Source organism: Sorex fumeus, unplaced genomic scaffold, assembly GCF_029834395.1.
Source record: "Sorex fumeus unplaced genomic scaffold, SorFum_2.1 ptg000043l, whole genome shotgun sequence".
In the NCBI taxonomy this organism is placed as follows: domain Eukaryota; kingdom Metazoa; phylum Chordata; class Mammalia; order Eulipotyphla; family Soricidae; genus Sorex; species Sorex fumeus.
The window spans coordinates 46,471,205-46,495,460 of record NW_026606100.1 but is presented as its reverse complement, the minus strand read 5'-3'; the positions used below and the strand labels follow the sequence as shown (position 1 = coordinate 46,495,460).

General features: G+C 55.4%; 1 protein-coding gene across 2 annotated transcripts; it reads right to left on the bottom strand.

Moving 5' to 3' along the window:
* Positions 1-16,165: 16,165 nt before the first annotated feature.
* EMX2 (empty spiracles homeobox 2) lies at positions 16,166-22,219 on the bottom strand. 2 transcript variants are annotated; one of them, XM_056120535.1, is made up of 3 exons: positions 21,207-22,203; positions 19,016-19,200; positions 16,166-16,842 (listed from the first exon to the last, which is right to left on the bottom strand). In XM_056120535.1, exons 1-3 carry the CDS (start codon positions 21,613-21,615, stop codon positions 16,675-16,677), a joined length of 762 nt encoding a protein of 253 aa, XP_055976510.1. In that variant the 5' UTR covers positions 21,616-22,203; the 3' UTR covers positions 16,166-16,674. The 2 variants fall into 2 exon arrangements, with proteins under 2 accessions (XP_055976510.1, XP_055976511.1); XM_056120536.1 differs by lacking the exon at positions 19,016-19,200 and having other exon boundaries at positions 16,739-16,842; positions 21,207-22,219.
* Between the last annotated feature and the right edge of the window lie 2,037 nt (positions 22,220-24,256).

Genomic DNA, 24,256 nt, shown 5'->3' with positions numbered 1-24,256 from the left:
TAAGTTCCCCTGGCTGCTGCCAGCCTGGAGGGCTGGCCCTTCTCCCCAGGTCTGGCTGTAGACAGGCCTGTTTGAGCCATGTGGCACAAAGCTCTAGGCCCAGCTCTCTCGGGGACCGGCTGTGTGTCCTTGGGCATGACTCTGAATTTCTCTGAGCTCAGGGTCCTCACAGGGGTTAGAGCAGACATGATGCTCCCTATACAGGAAACACAGGAAGTAACCAGCCCGGCTGACCTGGAGATCATCGTGGAACCTTCCAGCAGGTCTGCATTTTCACTTCCTCCGTCTCGATTCTCAATCAAAGGCTTCCCTGGAATTATTTTTATTGCACCTTTTTTATATTTTGATTAGACTTAATTATGTTTAGTTACATTGCCTGTGAGTCACTTCAAATAATTGTTGTAATGAGGCAAGAAAGACACACAGAGACAGGCAGATAGCAGGACAGGTGACACAAGACAGAGACGGGATGAGCAATGACAGAGTAGCTCTGACCTGATCTGGGCACCAAAAGCACTAGCTGAGGTAGGCAGGGCCCAGCCCAGCTCCAGTGCCTTCTGCAGGCCCTTTGGGTTGGCCCTCAGGGTGGAAGGGGGACAAAGCTGGAAGCAGGATCTGAACAGGAAAAGGTCCCGAAGGGCTGGCTGGGAAATCCAGGTCAACTTCTTGGAGGTAACGGACTGGAGACTGCAGTAAAGGTGTGATGGAAGTGGAAGAAGATAGAGCGGGGCCACTTTAGATGTCTTACTGCCAGTGAGCAAACTAGCCAGGCATTCAAAAGGAAAGAACACTCAGTAGAAGAACCCTCACTCCTCTCCTCCATAATGCAACACACACACACACACACACACACACACAAAATCACACATACCCGTATAGACATACACTTTCATTCACATACCAGATACCCATACACAACCATACACACACAAATCTCAGCATACACACCCAGATATACACACATACAAGACATTCACACGTGACCATATATACTCAGACACATATAAACACATATGCATGCACATATCCATGCAGGCACCAATATACCCATATCCACACACATACCCACATACAATATACCTATCTATGCATACCCACATGCACACTTGCACTCATGTATACACCTATGCACATCCATCCACACACATACACCCCAGACACATACAGCCATGTACACACCAATATGCTCAAACATGCCCATATACAAACCTATGTGTACAACCTACAATACCCACCCCCATGGATGCCAAATACTTACACACATACACAATACCAAACACACCCATATATACACATACATATGACCGCTGTATAATACATGTACATACCCACACACCCACTATACACCCGCATATATGCACATACCCACACACCCATATGTACTCACACACCCATAGACCCTCAAATACACATTCACTCTCTCCCTCACACACCCCTTTCAGAGCCATGGCTCATAGGGGGCTACGCCCCACCCCTTCACATTCCCAGGGTCCCCCTCACATACCTGACAGAGCTCCAGGACTCTTCTGGACATGCCTACGCCCAGGGCTTGTCAGGAGTGCCTTTGGCACCTTCTCTGAGCCTCTGGGGGTGGGGCTCAGAAACTCTGAGGATGGTAGCTGGGAGAGGCAGTAGGAACAGACTACTCAGAGTCACTAGGACACCCTAAGTGGAGGGTCTTGAGAGCAGAGATTGTGCCTCGCCAGCACATGTGCCCCTCCTGGAGGTAAACAGATTTGAGTCCCCAGGAGAGGTTGGGATGGCTCAGGTGAGGCCTCTAAGGCCACGTACAACCAGCCTAGTCCCCAGAAGTCTCTGCAGGCCCCCAAGAGGTCAGCCTGGACTCCACCACCCCTGCAGCGCCCCCCCCCCCCCACACACACACCCTAAGGCCAACCTGGTCCTCACTCAAGAGATCCATTTCAGTGCCTTTCAGCCTAGGCGGGACCAGGACAGGCACTGCCCGGAAAGAAACAGGCCAGCAGACACCTTTCCTAATGTCCAAAAGGAACTGTTTGGGATAATTAATCAACACATCACCAACACCCAACACCGAGGGATTGCTTTATATCAGAAGACATATAATTAAGGAAACAATAGCAGGCTTGTTGCATATTTTATTCTTAAAGATTGCAAATTATCTTCAGCACCTTGACACCTCCCAAGTTTCTCCCAAATGCGTAAAGATCAAACACGGGGCTACCAGGTAGCTCTCCACAGAGATCTGAGATGGGGCGGGCTTGGCTTCCAGGGGCCCCAGTGCCTCTGCTAGCTGGACCTGCCCACTGGACAGAAGAACTCCTGCCATTGCAATGTTATACTCACTAGTGCTTAATTACACCCTCCCATCAGTACCTCATTTGCTTAGAGTGCAACAGCACTGCTGTGGGTGTAGTGACGCCCGGGACACAACTGTGCAGCTGAGCTGGGGAGATTGTGAGCCACAATCAGCTCTTACCAAAGACGTTGCAGCCTGTGGCTGTGGTCTCCGGGGTCAGCCACCTGCAGGTGGGGAGAGATCGGCAGCCCCAACCCAGCAGCCTGAGCGCCTGGAACCTTAGAAAGTCCAAATGGAAGGTTCGGAGAGGGGCCAGCAGAACCTTATCGGAGGCCACCTCTGACCCCAAGGAAGAGGCCCCCGTGTGGGAACACCCAGTCCATATTGAGGTGCGCTGGGGAAGTCACGGCTCCAGGTGCTGACACCCAAGGGGAACAGGTGTGTTCATGGACCACAGGAGGGCAAAGGTCAGGAACAAACCCCCCTCCTGAGACCCTGAAGTTCCACTGCTCTAGCAAGAACCCTTTAGAACATCAAGATCTATGATCCCGGGGGCTGGAGCAATAGCACAGCAGGTAGGGCATTTGCCTTGCACGCGGCCTACCAGGGTTCAATTCCCAGCATCCCATATGGTCCCCTAAGCTGTGCCAAGGGTAATTCCTGAATGCAGAGCCAGAAATAACCCCTGTGCATCACCAGCTGTGACCAAAAAGCAAAAAAATAAAAAAGATCTATGATCCTACAAGAGAGGAGGGTACCCATGTTCCTCCACAGTGGGAAGAGGGCACCCCCCCCGCCACTCACACCAGGAGATTATCCTAGGATGTGTCTGCTCATAGCGGGGCATTGCCTCACAGAGAGGAAGAGGAGGAGATGCCCAGAACCTGTGCTTAAGCTCTGCAAAGACTCCTATGATGAATCCACCTGAAAACTGTTACTAGCAAAGACAGAGATTGTCTGAGCTCTATATCCGAGCTGCTGTGAGGGCAGTGAGCAGAGAAGGGGACCCACACCCACCAGCCTTGAAGGGGTCATGTGTATTTATCTATTAGTGTTGCTGTAACAAAGCACCACAGGCAGGGATGTTGGACAACTTTTATTTTCTCCCAACTCTTGGAGAGTGATCCAAGGTCCAGGAATCCAGGCATTCCTGCTGGGAGTCGGCAGGGAAGGAAGAACGTGTTTCAGGCCCCATTCTGGCTTCACTGATGTTCCTCTTCTCGCCATCTCCAGATTATCTTCCTTCTGAGCGTGTGTCCAAGCAGCGCTCCTTGGTAAGAATCCCAGTCCCACTGGATTAGGGGTCACCTAAATGACTTGTTTTGGGGGGGGTTTGTTTTGTTTTGTTTTGTTTTGTTGCCCCTGGAGAGGTCCAATGCCAAATACTGGGACTTAGGACTTCAATGAGCTGGAGCGATAGCACAGCGGGTAGGGTGTTTGCCTTACACACAGCCAACATGGCTGACCCAAATTCAATTCCTCCGCCCCTCTCGGAGAGACCGGCAAGCTACTGAGAGTATCTCGCCCACACGGCAAAGTCTGGCAAGCTACCCGTGATGTATTCGATATGTCAAACACAGCAACAATTGTCACAATGGAGAGGTTACTGGGCCCGCTAGAGCAAATTGATAAACAACAGGAGGACAGTGACAGTGACAGTGACAGGACTTCAATACATAAAGCAGTGGACATCACTCACTCCATAACTGTCAAAAATGGGAGAATACACCCAGCCTTCTACTCCTATTAAGCTTTCAATATTTTCATTAACACTAGGAGGGGACACACAGGGACACAAGCATCAGACAACAATGTCACCAGGTAAACGCCAGTGAGACTTGTTCTCCAGAGGGCAAAGAAAATCCTCAAAGTTGGTGCTATTACAAAATAAATATGGTAGTTTGGAGAGAGACTGAGTTTCTCCACTAAAGACACAGCCAAACCCAAGTCAAGTGTCCAACAAAGTGTTTGTAGAATCCTTTCTCTGTAGCAATGCTGGACTGGGCTGGCCTGACCTGACTCTGTCCAACTCATGGGTGGTAACCAAAGCTAGTGGCATCTTGCACTGCTTCATAAAAGAGCCATAGCCAAAACGGCATGGAAGAGGGGTGTCCCCTTCTCCTTAGCACCAGAGGGCATTACCTGCATCCACTCTGAGAATGCACCAGGCATGACTAAAATGTCCCACCTGAACGGGAGAAATTCAGTGCCGGAAGAGTCAAGATCAGCCATAGAGTCCAGAAAGACCACGAGCTCCTTCAAGCCCACAGGTACCCTGGCATGTAATTCTTTACCTGTGGATGTTCACGTGCATTTGTTCAGGTGGTTTGGTCATTGAATATTTACGTTACCTTTAAGTCCCTCCCATTTTTTAAAAATTTTATTACAAACTTATTCATGGTTTGATTTTTGGCATATAATGTTCCATCAGTGATTCCACTACCTGTCAACTTCAGTCCAACAGTGACCCCAGGTTCCCTCCCCCATGCCCCACCCCAGACCCAGCCTGCCATCTTGTCAGGCACTTTTTAAAGTTGGTTATTAAAGTTTGGGCCTTGAGATTTCAGTGTTACTGACTCTGGTTTGGGTATGCAGCTCTATTATTCCTTAACACCACCAATGCACCTGAGTCCTCTTTACCCCTACCCCAGTTGCTTCTCATCTATCTCTCCCCCCCCCCTTCCCCTTCACTCTATTTCTTTCCTTCTCATTGTTCTCTGGAGCCAAGTGTGATCTAGGCATCCCCATTCCACCCCGCTGAAACCATTGTATTTTCTCATCCAATTACTCTAAGTACCACATGTAAGTGATATCACCCGGCATTTGTCCTTTTTCTTCTGGTGATCCCTCTCATTTTAGAGTGAGAAATAAGTCTGATTCTTTTGTACTGTCACTATCACTGTCCTCCCGTTGTTCATCGATTTTCTCGAGCGGGCGCAGTAACATCTCCATTGTGAGACTTTGTTGTTACTGTGTTTGGCATATCGAATACGTCACGGGTAGCTTGCCAGGCGCAATGGATAGCGCATTGGACTTCTTTTGTACTATCCTAAGGAAATTTATTTTCTTCTCCCCTATTCACGGATACTTAGACCACTTCAATATTTCCCTGGAGCAAACAATGATTAATAACTAATCTCATCCATATGTCACTTCATATATGAATAAGTGGATCTGTGGAATAAACGCTTAAAAGAAGAAGGAAGGGGCCAGAGAGATAGTACAGCGAGTAAGGCACTTGTCTGGCACGTGGCCAACTGGGGTTTGATCCCTGGCATCCCATGTGGTCTCTCATGCACTACTGGGAATGATTCCTGAGTGCAGAGCCAGTGGCCAGAAGAAAACAAAAACAAAAAAAAAAAGGAAAGAAAAGAGTGAGGGAATAGGGAGGGAGGGAGTGTGGGAGGAGGGAGGGAGAGACACAGAAAGGAAGCCAGGCTCAGGGGAAAGAGAGATTGATATGGAGGCAGGAGGGCCCAACTCACAATCAGGCCGCAACTTAAAAAGAACCAGGTGGAGATAAGGTGCCTACTTTGGTTTTACTTGGGGGGAGGTTTCACAAGTGGAGCTCAGGAGATATGGGGGCCCCTCCCAGAGATTCTACATTGGAATTGCAAGGAGACCTCCGAGTTACAGCCAGCAATGCTCAGAGGGCCCAGTGTGGTGCTGAGGATTGAACTGGAGTACGCTGTGTGCCAGGAAAGCACCTGAACCCCCTCCCCCCCTTATTATCTCTCCAACCTTCTAATTTTTCCCCAATAATCCTTCAGCTTGGTTCTTTTGACTGGCAGGAAAAAGCAAGTGGGATGGGGGAGGGGTGCTCCTCTCCCTCCCATGGTTCTTCACCTTTACTTCTCTTTTTTCTTTTTTTTTTCTTTTTTGGCTTTTTAGGTCATAGCCAGCAATGCTTAAGAGTTACTCCTGGTTCTGCACTTAGAAATTACTTCTGACAGTGCTTGGGGGAGAATATGAGATTCCAGGGATCGAACCTGGGTTGGTCACATGCAAGGCAAACACCCTCCCCGCTGTGCTATCACCCAGGCCCCAATCTTCTTAAAGTTCTGCACTGAAAAAGGCCAGCAGGGCAGGGCTGGGAAGCAGTGGCCAGCACCAGGAAGAGGCCACAGGCTGCTGCATGCCCGCTGGGCACCAGCAGTGTCTGCCTGAAGGGACAGCCTGGCTCTCCTCCTGCCCACCAACTGGTCAAGGACTGGACTAGAGGCCGGGGAGCAAGGCAAGTTTCAGACAAAAAGCTCCGAACCTGGATGTGTCCCTCCACCCCCCTCCCCGGCCTAGACCCTGGATGTGCCTGCTCCCTCTCCCCAGGTTAGGAATCAAGGGAGACAGCTAGATTAGAGGTTCCCACACTTCTTTGGCTTATTGCCCCTTCTCAGAAAAAAAAAAAAAAACATGACTCAGCGTCTCCCTGGAAATCGGCCTTCTTGAGATGAGAAAAATGGGAAACAGCCCCTCCCAGTTGTGCCAGAGGCCACATTTACCCCAAGATCATTCCAGCACACACACCCCACCTTGGCAGTGGGAGTGCCCACTTCGGGGAAAGTCTGCTGCAGATTCCTTCCTGCAAGATGCTGCACTTGCCCCAAGGAAACTCGCCCTCTCAGATGCAGCCACTACGTCACCCTTCACACAGGCCTCACCACACTACCTACCGCAGTCTCTTCACGCGGTCCTCACCATGCTCTCTTCACACATGCCTTACCACTCTCTCTTCACAAGGGTCTAAGAAACGTACTTCCCTGCCCTCCTTGGCTCTCCCCTAGCACATGTTCAATAAAAGCTCCTCTCAGATGGGAACATTTGATGTGTATGTAACTGTGTGTGTGTGTGTGTGTGTGTGTGTGTGTGTGTGTGTTGGGTGGAAGGGGTCATTGTGTGAATCACTGGGGAATGAAGTGGGGCCCTTCCATCTCTCTGGGGCTGGGGAGCTGGCTCGAAGGGCTATTGAAGAGTGTGAACTTTGCGTGCCAGAGAGCAGGGTTTAGTCTCTGGCAACACTGGAATGATCCCCAAACACTGAACAAGGACTAGCTCCTGAGCACTGTTGGGTATAACCCCCGCGAACCCAAAGACGAATAATTAAAAAAGCATTTCAATAAGGCATTCCAGCCTGAAGAAACCTCAGCATCATTCATTCCCCACCCCCACCCCCAAAACTAGGTCCTGAGAACTGAGTAAGTCTCAGCTGTGCTACCCCGTGACAAGCGGGAAACGGGACATGACAACCAACATAGCTTGAAGGCCTCAGCTAGCAGCCTCCCACCTGAAGGGAGGGACTGCAGGGCCCTGAGTTGTCACAGAGAGACACACTGCAGTCATTTAGGGCATTCCAATGGCACTGCGGACTGGGAAGACGCCCTCTCCCCCACTTACAGGGCTCCCATAGACACACAGTTATGCACACACACAGGCCCTTGCAGGCTCTTACCCATGCACACAAGCCAACGTTCACATGTGTGCACCCTTAGCTCCTCCCTCACTCACACACACAGGCACCAATGTCCTCCTGGTCCCCCGGGGGCCCAGCACGGAGTTCAAGAGCTTTGTGGCTGCTGTTTCCCAAAACTCCAGGCTCAGAAGGGGCAGCAGACACACACACACACACACACACACACACACATACACACATACACACACACACCACCACCACCACCACCACCAGCCAAGAGTACATGCAGGATTGCTCAGAAGGAAACAGATTCATTCGCAAGAGAAAGTGTACATGCCAAGGTGTCTCTCCAACACTCAGATCTCCACCCTGAGCTCCAGTGTATGTGAGTACAGCTGCACACCACAGAAGAGACGGGGCTAGGAGAGGGCTTCACGAAAATCCTGCCCATGGCTCCCTCTGCAAACCACAGGAAACTAGCCTCCCCCTTACCCCGTCCCATACACGGGCTCTCCTAAGCCCCCAGACTGTGCAATGGAGGCAATGCCCTTCCATCACTGTGGTGTGCACACTTCACTCCCGGTGTGTGACCAGCTCACTCCAAGGGACCTGACACAGAGGCACAGTCAGGCACATTCACGTGTCTGCAACCACCAGCACCAGAACCAAACTTAGCACAAAACTCTCCCTGAGGCAGAGCTAGTACAGCAGGTGAGGCACCTGCCTTGCACACGGCTGACCCTTGTTTGAGGCTAGGCAGGACCTGGTCCCCCAGCACACAGCTGGGAGGAAGCCCTCCCTGCCCCCCTCCCCCATCCCCAAATAAATGACAACTCTCTTCCTTCCCAGGTAACATCCCAGGGACCCAGGCAGGGACTCAGCTTGACTTTGGTCTAAGCTGCCAAGACCTTGAATTGCCAGGACAGGCCCTGAGCCCCACAGGAAGAGTCTTGGGGAATGGGGGACCCAGAAACTTGGCTCAGGAACAGGTCCAGCAGGTGCCCCCAAAGTGATCCTACCCTCCACTATTGGCTAACTCAAATGACTTCCCGGTCCCAGCTGAGGCTGAAGCTGGGCACCCAGAGACCAAGAGTGGGGAGGCAGGTCAAGAAGGTGGTCTGATAGGGGGGAGGGACCCCAGCAGCTCTGGAAACAGGGGTTCGCATAGGGAGGACACCTCTGAAACGGTCACTTCCTCAGGCCTTTTGGCCCACCTCTGGCCAGGTTTGATGTCCTGAATGAAGTTCCTAGGCCTCAGACCAAAGTCCTGTCCCACCTGCAGAGGGGGACAGGCAACTTAGAGCTCCCTGCCCCTCCCCCAGCTCGTGCCAGCTCCTCCTCCTCAGGTTTGGGGGGGGGTAGAGGGGGAAGGGCAGGCAGGCTCTCTGGGGAGTAAAACGGAAGCCCCATGAAGTGACCCCGTTTCTGAATGAAATTGAGCTGCCATTTTCATCTTCTTCCCAAATGTCAGCCGCGTTAGATCAGATTAGGAGCTAATCTCTTGCCAAAAATTCATTTCTCCAAACAGGAGAGGTGCTACAGGCGGGTAGAGGTTGGTGGTTAGTTTCCTTAACCCCCCCCCCATACCTTTCCTCCCTCACTTGAATGGGAGTGAGGGGTTAAAGGCCCCAGCCATCCAGTTGGAGATGCAGAGAGCCCTAGGGGAGGGGGTTGTGCTGGCCCTATGCTTCCAGGGGTCACCAGAGCTCCATAGGTTCTGTTGGGGCGGGGGGGGGGGGGGCCTCTGGGGTAAGAAGAAGCTTCCTGGGAGAGCAAGGGAACCCACCAGCAAGGCCACAAGAAAAGGTGCTGGAAGGGCCAGGAAGTCTACACACCTTCCTCCCTGCTAAACCCAGGTCTCTCCCAAAACCCACCTACCCATGTCCCCAGGCCCCCAAGTCCCCCACCCGCGAGACTAGTGGAGAAGAGGAAAGAAAAGCAACAGCAACCTAAGGAGAGAGGAGGAGGAAAGGGAAGGTCCACCTAAAGACACTGGTCAGTACCCGCCGGGGCCCTCATCTGACAAGTGACCAGAGCAAGTGGCTGGGCTGAATGCGTAATTACCCCCAAGTGAAAATTCCCCATCTAATTTGATATTTGGTTCTTTGCAGAAGCTATAGCCTTCGTAAATAATATACAAAGTAAGAAACCTAATCCCGCCTGCTAGAATGTTTAATTCATCATTATGCGAGCTAATTGGAAGGTGATTATATGGTAATTGCTCATTAGTGGTGTATATTTATCGCTGTACCTTATGTCAAGGCCATGGGAATTGTGTAGAGTCTGTTCTCTCATTTCAAGGATCAGTTTCAGAAGCAGGAGCGAGGCAGGCAAGATCAAGTTCTTCCTGACGTCAGGGTCCAGCCGAGAGCTGGGGAGACCCGCGCTATATATAGGGCCTGGCGAGCGCGGTCGGTGGCCAGGCTGGCGGAGGAACCAGACAGCCAGGCCACTGGCAGGCCGGGCCGGTCCTCCCTCCGGGAGAGAAGAGAAAACGTCCTGGGCCATTCTCCAAACGCCACTCCGTCCCTTGTTCCCCCACCCCTCCCCAAGCCCGCACCTCAGGGCCCTGCCTGCCTCTAGGCTCTCTGGGGTCTCCTGGGAGAGGAACCTTTCCCTTCCCCTCGGGTCCCCCGTGATGCTGCGGCAGGGACGCAGGTGAAGGAGGCGGGGGTCCTCCAAGCTAGACAGGACTCGGGGTAAGAGATGGAGGGGAGGCTTGGCGCAGTTTGGAGGCTGGAAACGGGGGCTTCCTCCACCCCCCCCCGGCCACCCACCCCTTCTGAACTCTCCCACTACGGCTGGATGAAAACAGACCCCCCCCCCCCCGCCGCATCCCCTTTCCACAGCACCCCGCGGGGCGCGCGCCGGGTTGGTGTCGCGGGGCAGGGGCACCTCGTCTCTCTGGGGAAGGCAGCAGCGCCTGGCGAGTGGTAGGGATACTGGGGGGGCTCCGAGACGGGACGCGCGCCCAGTCCAAACCTCGGGCCGGACCCCGCCGCAGGGCCTGGAACTCGGAGAAGGCGGGTCCCCCACCCCCAAAAGTGGGGAGCGGGTCGGATCGGACGTGGGCTGCGTCCGCGGGTGGAGGCACAGCCTAGGCCGCGCGGGCCTCCCGCAGCGGCTCTTGGAGGCGGCGGGCACCGATCTGGGGCCGCCTCCCGCCGCCGGGCATCTGCGCACGTGGGCACGAGCTTTGGCGCGCTCTGGCGCCCCCTCGGAGGAGGGCGACGCGCCGGGACCCTGTCTGGGCCGCAGCTCCGGGGCGCCCTCCCCACCAGACCCCCGCCGGACCACAGATCCTCGGAAACAAACGGCCACGCGGAGGCAGGGGCGAGGCCAATCAATGGACCTTTCGCTTTCCAGAGTGGCACCGCGTCGGGGTTCCTGGTCGCGTCGGGAGAAGCCACCTCCCGCGATTGGGCCAGGGTTGGGGTCAGCGGGTTCTCAAAATTCTCACTTCCCCCTCTCTACCCGGCTGTTTGGGGGACGTCAACCGGGCGCCCGGGGTTGGAGGTGGAGGGGGGTAGGCACCGGGGCTGAGTTGAGGGCTGCGTTCACGCGCAGAGCGGGGCCCCGCACCTCGGCAGCGCGGTCTGCGCGTCCCAACGCTCTAGGCCCCTTCGCTCTACCGCGCCGCTAGCCCGGCCCGCGCTGCCGGACCCCCGGAAATCAAAGGCGATTGCTGGGATAATAAAGGCCGGCCTAGGAAAAGACGCAGTCACCAAATACGCCCATGGTTTGCCAAAGTCCAGAGCGAGTGAGTGGTGCGCTCGGGGAACCCTACAACGCCACCAAGCCTTTTCGTAGACGCGCGCGCCTGTAGATCCCGAGACACAAATGCTGCTCTGGGACCCGGCATGGTTGACATCGCGGGGAACCCCACCCAGACACGGGAAACGTCACGCGAGCGCACGCGCGCACGCACACACACACACACACACACACACACACACACACACCACCCCCGTCCCCTGAGAGTCAGTCCCGCATCCCCAGCCACACACCCACTGCACCCACCCAGCGCGCGCAAATTCTGAAAACAACTGCACGCGTTTGCGGGCCCTCAAGAACCAGCCTGCTGGTTCTCCCCACACTCAGTGCAACTGGGGGGAGCTGGCACTCGGGAACACTCACAATGCACACTAGTGACCTGCCCTCTCGGGCCTCGGACTGGACTGTATTTCCAGCTGAACCCTGGGTCCCCTCCCCTAGCACCCCCGTGCCATCTCCACCCGACACAACTGCTTTCCAGACCGTCTGCTTTCCAGACAAGCCTCTCCCCCACACTCACAGGCGCACCCCGATCGCGACTTGCAACTGTTCCCAGACGGCTGGCCAAGCCCAGATCCCTCCACCTCAGAGTCGAGTGGGGGGTGAGGGGGGACCCGGAGCAGGAGCTCCTCCCCAGTCGCCCTCCGCGCCCGGGACTGGGTTTCCTGCGAGGTTTCCAGGGCCGCGCGCAGGCCCGAGCCTCCTCGCTGCCTGTCCCGTTTGGCGCGGCTCGAGGCTGGACACAATCCGTCCCCCATACAAAAGTGGCCAGGCAGGTTCCCGGCCGCCGCCAACGCTCCCGCTCCGGCTCGGCTCGGCTGCCAGCAGCAGAGCGAGAGGGACACAAGGGCAGGCAACACCCAGAACGGGAGGCAGAAGCGAACCACAGACCGGGGAGCCAAACTTTCTCTCATCCAAGGAGTTTCTGGTGATTTAAAACCCACATCCCCAGCTTCCGACCCCTGCATCACTCCCCTCTCTGGGCCGCGCGACCCGGCCCTTGGTTGCACAGGATTCTGAGCGACAACTGCTCGCTGGACCCACGTCCACCTCGCGGGCAGAGAAACGCGGCCTGGGCACCCTAATCTTGGCCATTCCTCTGGAGTGGAGAGTGGCAAACTTTAACCCCGCTCATCTCAACGCCCCAAATCGACCGGACACGGGGAGGAGGGTGAGCCACAGGAAGAAGAGACCATAGGCAATGGACAAGCAGAGCAGGACGCAGATTGAACGCGTACACAGATCACGGTTGGGGGACCGACAGATCGCAGGGCGACGACGCGCAGGCGGTTCGCTGCAGGCAGGAAGGGCCGCGGAACCTGGTGCTTCGTAACCAAAGAAGCCTGCGGGGGCCACCCAGGCCTGGCACCCGTGCACCGCGAGACAGGACGGCGACCCGGGCCGAACGGCTCCCACGCACCCTGCCCTCGGGGCTCCCGCCGAGCTCGCGCGCGTTCCGCGACGGGGGCAAATCCGCGCCCGGCACACGCGCCCCGCACCCGAGCCCGCGCGCCCCGCGCCCAGAGTCATCGTGGGATGGCATCTCGCAAATATTTATATTCTTCAGCGCCACGGCAGCCCGCGTCCACATTAGACGCTCTAATCCTGCCACTTTAAATAGATGAATTAATAAAGCAAACGAGCGGCTAATAAGCTGCCTGTCTTGCCTTTTTGAGGCGGGGGAAGGACTGGAAAGTGCGCCAAATTTGTTTGCAGTGGATCAAGGCGAGCCGCCTCTGCTTCACTTTCTTTATCTTAATTCCGACTTGAAAAGATATAATTATCTAGTTTGAACAGAGCTGCTATCAAATCCTTCTTTGGCCCAGGAAGGGGGGCATAGGAGTGGATTGCGGCTCTCTGAGCCGCGCGGTGCAGCCGGAGATAGCGCGTAATGAAGATGTGGAGGCCCGAGATACAAAGGGCATTAACCTCATTAGCATGAAACCTTTTCTTCTTACCATTGTGGGACCCTTTCAGCCGTCTAATCCCCCCTATTTTCAAAGCTTGGTTTGTAATAAAGCTTTTAGGTTTTTTTTCCCCCCAAAGCTAATAGTATTCTCTGATGATTTTATTGCTGTTACACTACATAGGACTTTTACCCCAAAAATCTTCATTGCCCTTCCCCCCCTTTTTTGGACTTAAAAAAAAAAGAGTAGTTTATGTCCCCGCATAAATCAATGGTTTTATAAAGTTGGTAAGGAAACGTTCTTTTTCTGGAAGAGGCTGTCTGAATTTTACCAGGTCGGTGTCTGAGTTGGAGGTAAGTTTGGCTAGGGAGGAAGAAAAAGCGAAACTTGTTTGAGGGAGAGTTGCAAAGCCTACCTAGTGACAGCAAGGACACCTATCTGTCACTGGGTCACACTGAGCAGCTCAAAGGGCCACTTGAGTTTCCAGGATCCCCTGGAGCAGCACCTGTGCCCTCAAGAGGCAAGCCTGAGTATCTTGGGGTGGCCCCACTCCCCAATATCTCCCTATAGCCAAGTCTTTCTCATACATGTTCCTAGAAGCCAAACAGGAGGGAAGCACCATGAATAACAACAGGACTGTCCAAAAAAAATTTAAAAAACAGAGATGGGAGAAAAGAGACAGAGATAAGGTATGGGTGAGTGAGGGGGCGGGGCGTGGACCAAGATGGAGTCTACTTTAGAAGAGAGAAGAGGAGAAAAAAAAAAAGAAAGAAAAATTTCCATAGTGCCCTATAGTTGCCACACGTGCACAGAATGTCTAATCTTAACTTTTCAAGGCAGGATGTTAACAAAGCTTGTATTTTTGCCCAGCATTGTAACTTGGCCTTATCACAGTGTAAAGGGTGGGGAGATTGTCCTAAATTATGTCCAGGCAGCCCCCCTGGATCTGTGGATTAAGAGATTAAAGGAGACCACTGGGCAAGGCCTCCTCTTTCCCCTTCATATTCCTGGTATGATAATTGCTTAAACTGATTTGCACTTTCACAAAAGCCTGCAGGACGCTTTGTAGCTCGAACTGAACAGACGAGGTTTCTCTATCAATGGAAATAAAACTGATTAATGCAGCCTATCAGGATAAGAAGCAAATGAAGCATGCAAAAACAACCTCGTACCCCCAGAAGGGAGAAGGGGGGGAACTAAGTTTCCTCCAAGACTAGTCACAACTTTTTCTTTAATGTTAAAATTCAGAGTTGAAGGTTTTTCCAAATGCTTGCCTTATAAGGTGGCTGAGGCCTCTGCTGTCTCATCACCTCCAGTAGAGTGAGGCCAGAGAGGGGAAGGAAAAAAAGGAAGGAAGGAAGGAAGGAAGGAAAGAAGGAAGGAAGGAAGGAAGGAAGGAAGGAAGAAGGGAAGGAGAGAAAGTAAGGGAAGAGGAAGGGAGACAGAAGGGAATGAAGGTGAGACGAAGCAAAGGTAAGACTCACACTTTGACGTCTGAATAAAAAATACTTAAAAGTGTCAGGATTCTGATTCTCCTAAGTGTTTTCCCTATCCTGGGAAAAAATTCTCAATGCAATACTCTGTCTAGAATTTTGAAATAAAAACTAGAGGTTAAAAGAAGCATGTTGAGCCTGAAACTCCAACCGAACTTCTTCAGGACGCCCTGCAATGGGCAAAGTTTTGGCTGGAGAGTTCCCTTCTTTTCCTTTTCTGAAAGATTTCCACTGTCCCAACCCTCTCTCTTTTCCTAACTCTAATAGAAATGCCCAAGGGTCCATCAGTCTCATGGCTCTCTCAGTTCAGACTGGGTTTCTTGAGCCCATTTCGGGGAGGATCACTCTTAAGTGATAAAGATACCTTTTCAAAAAAAACTTCACTTCAATTTCCCAAGACAACTACTCTGAGGGCATATTGATAAATCTTTATTGACAAAATATTGACATTGACATACTTCTTGGAAGTATATAGTGTGTTAGAATTCTAACAAATTAACACAAAACACAAAAATATTTACATTCTGGTATAGAAGACATTAAGGAAGCATTTGTCACTCTCTTTAGTAAGTCTATGATCTTGGAATAGAAACTCAGTGCTTGAAAACACGTTGCCCATGTCCTTGGCCACACTTAACACATCATCCCCGTTAACTACAGTCCGTCAGTTTCTGCAGTAGATTTAAAGTTTGGAATGACCTTGCCGGTGAATTGTTGAACTCAGTCAATATCTCCAACCAATAAAAGGAGAAATTTTATCTCATGGTTTTAGCCCCAGGATGTTAGGAAAGGGAATGTCCAAGAAAAACAATTAATTTAGGGTTTTTTTTTTCCAGCACAAGTCCTGATTCCTCCTGGGCACCCTCCCCCACCCCCAGCCCCCCTCCTGCTCCCCATTTCTCAGTATGAGGACCACTATGTGGAGCCCTACTTCACTTAGCTTTCACGATCACTTTGACGTCAGAAGGTATCAAAAAGTGTTTACAGACTGCACAGTTCTCGAAAAAAAAAAAAGAAATCCAAATAAAAGGCACACAGAACCTGTCTTTGAAAGGAAAAGAAAATTACGATTCATTTTCTGTCTTTCGACACCATTCACCCAACAACTGCTACATGCAATTCAAGTTTTTGAACAGGTGTGGGGTGGGGCTGGCTATGGAATTTCGATTGTTATTATCACTAATTACTTTTAAACATGGGTGGGGGGACACTGCAAAGTGCAAAGTAAAAAGTACTGTGCCTGGTTGGGTGTTCGAGTGTGTGTGCGTGTGCGTGTGTGTGCGTGTGTGCGTGTGTGATCATTATCAATTTTTTTTTTAGAAAAAAATCGGACTGCTATAAACGGAATGCCTGCCAACCATCTCGTCTCTCTGGTTTGGTGTTTGACTGACAGCTCCCCTTGTCAGAAAGCCTTCGGCCACATGAGGGTCTCTCTCTGCCTCTCTCTGTCTCTCTCTCTCTAGCTTGCTCTCTCGCTCACTCTTGCTCGCTCTCTTCTCACTCACTCTCTCGCTCTCTGCCTCCTCTCTCGCACTGCACTCACTCGCTCTCTGCCTCTTTAGACAAGGGTTGCGTTGATGAAGGAGCCGCCTCTGACCTCTGCCGTCTCAGTGCGCGCGGCCTCAGTTCGGGACTGCGTCCTCGCTGCCCTCCTGGTCCCCAGCTTCCGCCGCTGCTCTCACTCCCTCTCCCCTTCTCGGTGAACGTGTGTGCGGTTTGGTTTTGATTTGGAAGTTTGTTATTTTTGTTTCTCCTCCTCTCTCGATCTCTGTTTTGCTTCGTGTTGTCCGCATCTGTGGGGTTCCGTTTGTGGGTTTAATCATCTGAGGTCACATCTATTTCCTCGGGACTCGCCTGTTTGGTGGCGATCCTCCACCGGTTAATATGGTGTGTCCCTTTTTTCTTTTGTTGAGAATCTGAGCCTTCTTCTTCTAGCTTCTGTCTTTTGAACTTTGTCCTTCGGTTCTGAAACCATACTTTTACCTGTGGGCAAGAGGCAAACGGAGTGGTTAGTTCCTCCTTCATGCTCTACATCCTCTTCCTCCTTTGCCTGGTCCACACCGGATCTGAAACCTAGGTCACAGGGGCTGCCCTGTGACCACCCCTCAGTGGGAAGCATGGCACCTCTCCCCAGGCACTGCACCCTTCTGGCCCTGCCCACATCCCACTGTGAGCAAAAGCCTGGCAACAAACGAACGGGTACACACGACCCAAAATAATAAGTGTGGAGAAAATGCTCAAAGATATGTTGAGAAGCCTCTGACCCGGCCAGTTGTGGCAAAGACCTCCATGGGCTACCATCGCTTCTGCAGGCCCGAGTTCTTTCTATTTTCTGCTCTGTTTGGCAGCGTGACCTAAATATAGCGCCTCCTCTGCAGAGCCCGCCTGGGGAGGCAGGCCCGCATGCATGGCTTCTCCACCCAGGACGCCTGCAGGTGAAATGGAGCCAGTGAGACACAGGTGCTGGGAGGAAGACAGGGGGTGAGGTGGAGTGGGGGAGTTAGGGGGGCAGCGGCCTAGGGATCAACCCCAGCAGCTACCTTTTCAGCAGGGAAAGGGGTCTCAAAAGTGAAAGCTTCAGAACGGCGGTGGGATCAAAGGGAAGCGAGAAACTGGAGGAAGAGCGCTAAGAGGGAGAGAACCTGGTCCTCCGCCCTCCTAGTTCCCTTACTTCCTAGGTCTAACCAGCCCCGGCCAGACCTGGCCAGGCTCCTCTCTGGTCACTTCACTTCCTTCCAGGGAGGAGCTAGCAGGCAGGGCCTCCCCGCATCGTCTGCTAGAGGACTCTGGCGAAGGCAGAGAGAGGCAGGTCCCAGCTGCAATTCTGACCTACCCTTTGGGGCTAGCTGGGAGAGGGGTCCCTCTGCCCCAAGCAGGAGGTAAAACTGCTCCAAATTCCTACCAGGGAGATAAGGGTGACAGAAATGGAAGTGACCGCACCTCCCAGATCCTGGGGGCCTCAACTGTCCTGACAGCAACCCCCCCCCCACCCGAGACTCCTGGGGTCGGCTCCAATCCTCCCTTTGAGATGGCCTGCCCAGGTCCCGGCTTTCTCTCCCATTGCCCCAGTCCCCCAAAGTGCCCCATGAAAAAGCCGAGCTGGAACACACGGCTGAGTTTAATTTGCTTTGAGTTTGCTAATTGAGGGGGAGGACGGTTCATTTCTCCCCGGCGCTCGCCCAAGGCGCGCGTCGGTGCGCTCGGGGCTTGACACGCACACAAAGGCCCCAGGCAGCGTGGGCAGCGAGGCGGACAAAGACCGCCGCCTCGGCCATCCAGGAGAAATCAGCCGGGCCGCGCCTGCTAACGGGCCCCGCACCACAACCCGCGAGGCACTCGGCGGTTTTGTCCGAGGGGGACGTCTTAAAACAAAAGCCCTCGACCTCTTTGCGCCTCCCAGAAAAAGTGTTACAACTTAATCTGCCCGAAAGCGTTACAGTTCGCGGAGAACTCTGACCCCGCCCTGCGGCTCCACGTACAGTAGCATCAACTGTAGCCCTAAACCCCCTCCCCGCCCCGGGGCCGGCTGAGCCAGACCCGCCTCGGGACCCTGCAGCGCTCCCCGCTCTTGTCTCTCCCCACCCCACCCCCACCCCTGCCCCGCACCCCATTCCACCCCAAGAAGCGCCTCTGCACATCTCAGTGTCTCTGATAGAACGACGCACCCAGGTTGTCAGGCCTTCTCTGATCCCCTCGAGGGGAGTAACTGGAGCTGTCTGTGTAGACCAGGGTGGAGGGCGACAGAATTCGCCCTTAACCCACACCCAGTCCCTTGGTGCAGCCTGCAGCCTTCCACCCCAACGCAGGCGCGCGCGCGCGCACACACACACGACACCCCGCAGTGCTCTCCCTCTTTCTGGATTGCCACGGGGCAGCCAAACTCTCTGAGCAAGTCTCACAAAAAGTGCTGAAAGGTCCGAATCAGAAGTTGCAAATGGTCCCGGGCAGAAAGAATAGCTGAGCCCAGCCCTCCAGAACCAGGACGGGGCTGCCCTTACACTTCCAGGACTCCGCACCTGGAAACACATCCTGAAAAATACACCCGGAACCAGCTGCCTGGCTGGACGCCTAAGGCCCGCTCTGGGTGCCACGCTACTGTGCCGGCTGCTGGGGTCCAGAGCCCTGGCCCCGGGTCGCTGCTCCTAGTCCCGCTCACCTGAGTTTCTGTGAGGCTGAGACTGTGCGCCAGCTGCTTGCGCTCGGCGCCCACCACGTAGTGGTTCTTCTCGAAGGCGTGTTCCAGCCTCAGAAGCTGGGATGGGGAAAAGGCCGTTCGGATCCGCTTCGGCTTTCGGGCCAGAGCGTTGTGCAAAAGGAAGCTCTCGGGACTTGTGTCGTTCCCTGCGGGGGGGACACAGCAGAAGTCCCCGTTAGCTCAGGCCATCCGGGCAGCGCGCTTCTCCCGAGCCGGGCTGGCGAGGCTTGAGTGCGCTCCAGGCCTCCGCGTACCCGCTCGTATCAGTCCCGTCGGGGCCAAAGGCCCGCCCAAGGCGGTCGGCCAGGTTACGAATGCAGCCGCCAGGCCCCGACCACCAGCTAGTACCTGTGCCGCACCCAGAGCCCTTGCGATTCCGACCCTGGGGCTCCGTCCTCCGCGGACTCCGCTGCCAGGGCGCCTACCGGAGCCCCGCGCTGAGGAGGGGGCGGCAGAGGCCGCTGGGGATGGGGACCAGCACCCAGAGAAACGGGATTCTCTGCTTTCTCACCTCTCAGGGAACTTGGGCCCGGGAGGGAGAGGCGGGGGAATTGAGGGGTGGAGGTCAGGGGTAGAGGGGCGCTCTGTAGAGTTGTCCCGGGCACTTATTTTAAAATTGCCTTTCTGCTCCGGGAACGGGCTCTGCAAGGCTGTCTTTGCAGTCGTTCCGGGACCGGAATCTGGCCCAAGAGTGATTTCTCCCGGGGTGCGTGAGCTTCTGCAGCTGCCGCCTCGGTGGGTCAGGCAGTCCCGCTGCCCCGCTCCAGAGAACTGGGAGCCGCGAGCGGAGGGATCGAAACCCGGAGGTGCCTGCGCGCCGGCACCCAATGGAACCGCCCGCGACCCGGAAGATCCCGGTCTCCAGGCCCGGTGTGGGACCCCAGAGCGTGGCCCGCAGAGAAAGGGGAATGGAAGCCCCAAACTTTGCGGGCACAGGCACCGAGTTTGGAGCTCACTCGTTAGGAGTGAGAAATGAATTCTCCGCGAAACCCAAAGGAAAACAAACCAGGCGGGAACGGAGACAAATCTGACCCGGGAATAAGGGTGAAAGGTGGTTGGGGGTTTTGTTTTGTTTTATCTTAATTGTGGGGGGTAGGGGGGCATTTCCGCGTTTGAGCAGGAAAGCCAAGGGTTAAGCATCGGACAAGCAGCGGAGTATTGATCGGCTGCGGCGGGGCGGACCGAGGTCTCTTCCCGGTTCCGATCGCTAAACTCCCAAGGCGCCCCCTTTTCTGGAGTTTTAACTTTTCTCCCACCCCCACGCAGAGAAGAAAATAAACACGCAGTTGTTGCTGCTGCTGCTGTTGTTGTTGTTGTTTAATAGCAAGGAAATAACCCAGATCTTCCCCACTGCAGCCCGTCTCCCGGCCCAGTTCATTTGATTTTTTTTTTTACAACGACAGCAACAACAAAAAGCAAAAAGCAAAACAAAACCAGACTGAACCTGCCTTCCCGCCGCGGCTGCGCGGCGCCCGGTTTCAGACGCAGACCGTGCCGAGAGGAGCGAGAGCCCCGAGCCCCCGGACGCTGCCACCGGGCGGCTTCGCGCCTCTCCCGGGGCCGCAACAGAGGAAAGAAGCCAAAGACTCTGGTCCCGGGACACGAAGGTCCCCTCGCCGCCCAAAGAGGGTCGGACTCCAGGGAAGCGGCGGGTGTGCGAAGGGGGCGCCGAGTGAGCGGCGAACGGGATCCGACGCCGGGGAAGGCGAAGCTGGCAGCCGGTTCCTCCCGCGCGCGCCCCCCTGAGCCACGACGGGGTGGGCTTCGGGTAGCAGATGCCAGAGCCGGGGGCGGGAGGGTCCCGCGAGCTCCGAGCCTCCTTGGCGGCCGGCAAGCCGCCCAGATTGTCCCGACCAGCCGCGCCACGCAGAGCACTCGGGGACAACTTCTCTATGGAGCGGCGTCGCACTGCCCAGGGTCCAGAGGCCCGCAGGCCTGGCCCCCCTGCACCCCTTCGCCCCCGGCCCCATCGCCAGACCGTAGCTGGGGACCCGGGACCCAGTGCACGCGCGGCCCCCGAGGGAGGCCCCTCGTCACCCCGTTTCCGAACGAGCCAGCGAACCCCCGCGCAGGCCTAGCCGGGCGCGCGTCCCGAGCAGGCCAGGGGCAGTGCGGGATGCGGCGCGCCGCAGCCCCGCGACGTGGCACGTACCTTGGAAGCGGTGGCCCAGATATCGGTAGCGGTGGATGAGCCAGGGGTAGAAGGTGGACGGGTCCCGCTGCTGCGAGGCGAAGAGGGGGTGTGGCGAGTGCGAGGAGGGCAAGGGGTGGGCGGCCAGGGCGTGCGGCGGCGGCACCGGGTGCACCGGCACGGCGGGGTTGGGCGGGTGCGAGACCGCCTCGGCGAACACCAAGTCCGGGTTGGAGTAGACGCCCCTGCCGGCGGCGGCGGCGGCGGCGGCCGAGTGGAAGCCGTTGAGGAACGGGTTTATGGGGCTGGAGTTGGCGTAGCTGAGCGCCGCGGGTCGGATGGGGTCCTCGGAGCGCGAGGCGGGCAGGGGACTGTCCTTGGCCACCAGCGACTCGATGGTGAAGCAGCGCTTGGGCGCCGGCTGGAACATGGTGCGCCGAGGAGCGGGCGCCCGGGGCTCCCGGCTCCCGGCGACCGACCGCGGCGCGCTGCCTCCGCCGCCCGCTGCCCGCGCCGAGGACCGACGAGAATCGGGGACTGGTGGGGTGGGGGCGGGGTGGGGGGAGGAAAGGAAGAAAGAAAGGAAAGGAGAGGAAAAAGGAAAGGAGGGGGGAGGGGAAGGGAGCGGCGACGCCGAGGAGCCCGAGACTCTTGCACCAAACGCGCCCAACCTGGAGAGAGGGGGAAAAATCCTTCCAGAAGAATTTGCAGGCGTGGATCGGGGTATTTTTTTTTTTTGGCGTGATGGCGTGGGGTGGGGGGGTGGGGGGGATCGGAGTTAGAGGCTGGGAGGAGGGGGGGGAAGTTTCTCGGGGGAGGCCAAAAAAAAGTTTTCTCTCCTCTGCAAAAGGCGGGCAGGGCGCCCTAAGTCCAAGGACAATCCATGGAAGTGTTCGCTTCTTCACAAGTTGTGCAAACGATTTGTTAGTTCATGAGCCTAATTAGTGCGGGGATCACATAAACAGCTTCCTCCGAAGCCTGGTAAATGGCTTGATGATTGGTCGCTATTACTCGCCCTGAGGTGGAAGGGGGGAGACTCTTTAAAGTGCGTCAGAGGGAGGCGAGCGCCTGGGAACCCGGAGGCCTGGATCCGCGCCGAGAGTGGAACGGAGTCAGCGCCGCCGTCTCGGCCGAGCTTCCCGCCGCCCGCCCGCCCGCCCGCCCGCGCCGCGCGCCTCGTCCCCGCTCCCCGCCGCGCCCGCCGCCGCTTCTCCTCCTTCCTCGCCGCCTCCTCGTCCTGGCGTTTCTTCTTCTCTTCTTCGCCTCCTCCTCCTCCTCTTCCTCTTCTTCCGTCCCCTCCTCCCCCCCCCTCCTCCTCCTCCTTTCCCCCCACCTCCTCCCCCTCCGCCGCCTCCTCTTCCTCCACCACCACCAACACTCCCTCCAGGACACCCCTGTCCCCGCTGAGTCCCGGCCCCGCGCCGCCTCTGCAGCGGCCCCCCTGGTCCCCCAGCCGGCTACACCTGAGCCGCTAGGACAGACAGACGCGCCGGCTCGCAGATTCCTCGCGCGCCGCCGCCGCCGCTGCCGCCGCCGCAGCCGCAGACCCGCGAGGCCCGACGTCGGGGTTGCTGGGAGCCGCGCGAGGGTAAGCGGGCTGGGCTGGGTCGTGGACAGAACTAACGGAGTCCTGCGGCGCGGCCCGCGGCTTCCGAGGTGAGGAGGGGACCCGGGTGCTGGGGTGGGGGGGACTCCAACCGTGCCAAGCCTCGGGGTCCCAGGGTCCCAGCATTCCCGTGCGTTCGTTGGCCAATTGGCACGGGAGTCGACGGTCTCTGGCTGGGGCAGGGGGCTTCAACTCGTGCCCACCGGGGCTCTCGCCATTTCAATCTGGAAGGGTGCTCAGTTCCTTCCCCCCAAACTGTTCTTTTCTGTAATTTCTGGGGCGGGGGGCGACCGAAAGGGGGGTGTTGAGGTCAAGGGAGTAACGGATGTGGTGCAACTATTATCGGTCGGTTGTCGTTATTACTTTTATTGGTGGTGTCGTCGTTATTATCAGTGCTGTTATTGTTATTATTATTGCTATTATTATTCTGCCATCTGTCGTCCTAGGCGTGGGTTGCTATACAAACCCAGGGCTGGAAACTAGGAACGACAGACAGTTCGCGTCTCCGCTCCCGGACCGTGTCCGCATTTTCAAGCTCGCCTTCGGTTTTGGGATGATTTTAGGGCCGCGTTCCCTCATCCCCATTGGCTCACGCAGCGGCATAATTATGATCACATCCCAGGCTGCTGGCGCTGCTCTCTGTTTATTGGTGGTTAAGGGTCTATTATCTATTCATCAATCGCCTCTTTTTTTCCTGTCTTTTTTTTTTCTTTTTGCCAATTACATTCTTCTAAAGTGAAGTACCAGCAGGTATTTTACAGATTTACAATTAATGATTAAAAAAAAATCTGGTGTCCTTTAAATCTATTACTGTCGGCCCATGTCACTTCTCTTAAAGACCAAGAAATGCCTGTTTGGTGACTAGATTTTGTGAGACATAGGAAAAGTGGCGGGGGTCAGAGAAGCGAGTGGTCAAGGCCACCAGTTTGGTTATTGGGGGAGGAGGGCTCATGCTTCAGGCCATCGACTGAGCCTTCCCAACTCCCCACTTCCAGGCCCGAGTCTCCTCAGTTCCCCCTCTGATTTCACCTGGGTTTCTGCTCCTGTCCGTTTCCCAACCTCTCTATTTTCGGAATCTGGTTGTCAGGGTTTGGGATACACAAACCCCTGTTTGGAACGCCCTCCAGACAGGAAGGGAAGTAAGCCTTGTTTTCTGGGCTTGTCTGGAGCCCTGCCTGCGGGGAGCCCATGGAGTTTGTCTTTTGCTCCCCCAACCTTCCTCGGGGTCCACGTTCATATTTGGTCCTTGGGTTTGTGCCCCTGCCACAGGAGGCTGTCTGTTCTCTGATGCTAGGCACGGCCTTGGCCAGTCTCTTTCCTTAGGGGACTCTCATCTCTCATGGCCTTGCTCTTGTGGGGGGTTTCTTTAACCCAGGGCCCTGGATACAGGCTAGTGATAATTTTTGGAATGGGGTGTAACCCAAAGATATTTTTCCCTGAGACCCTGAGACCCAAACCTCCAGTT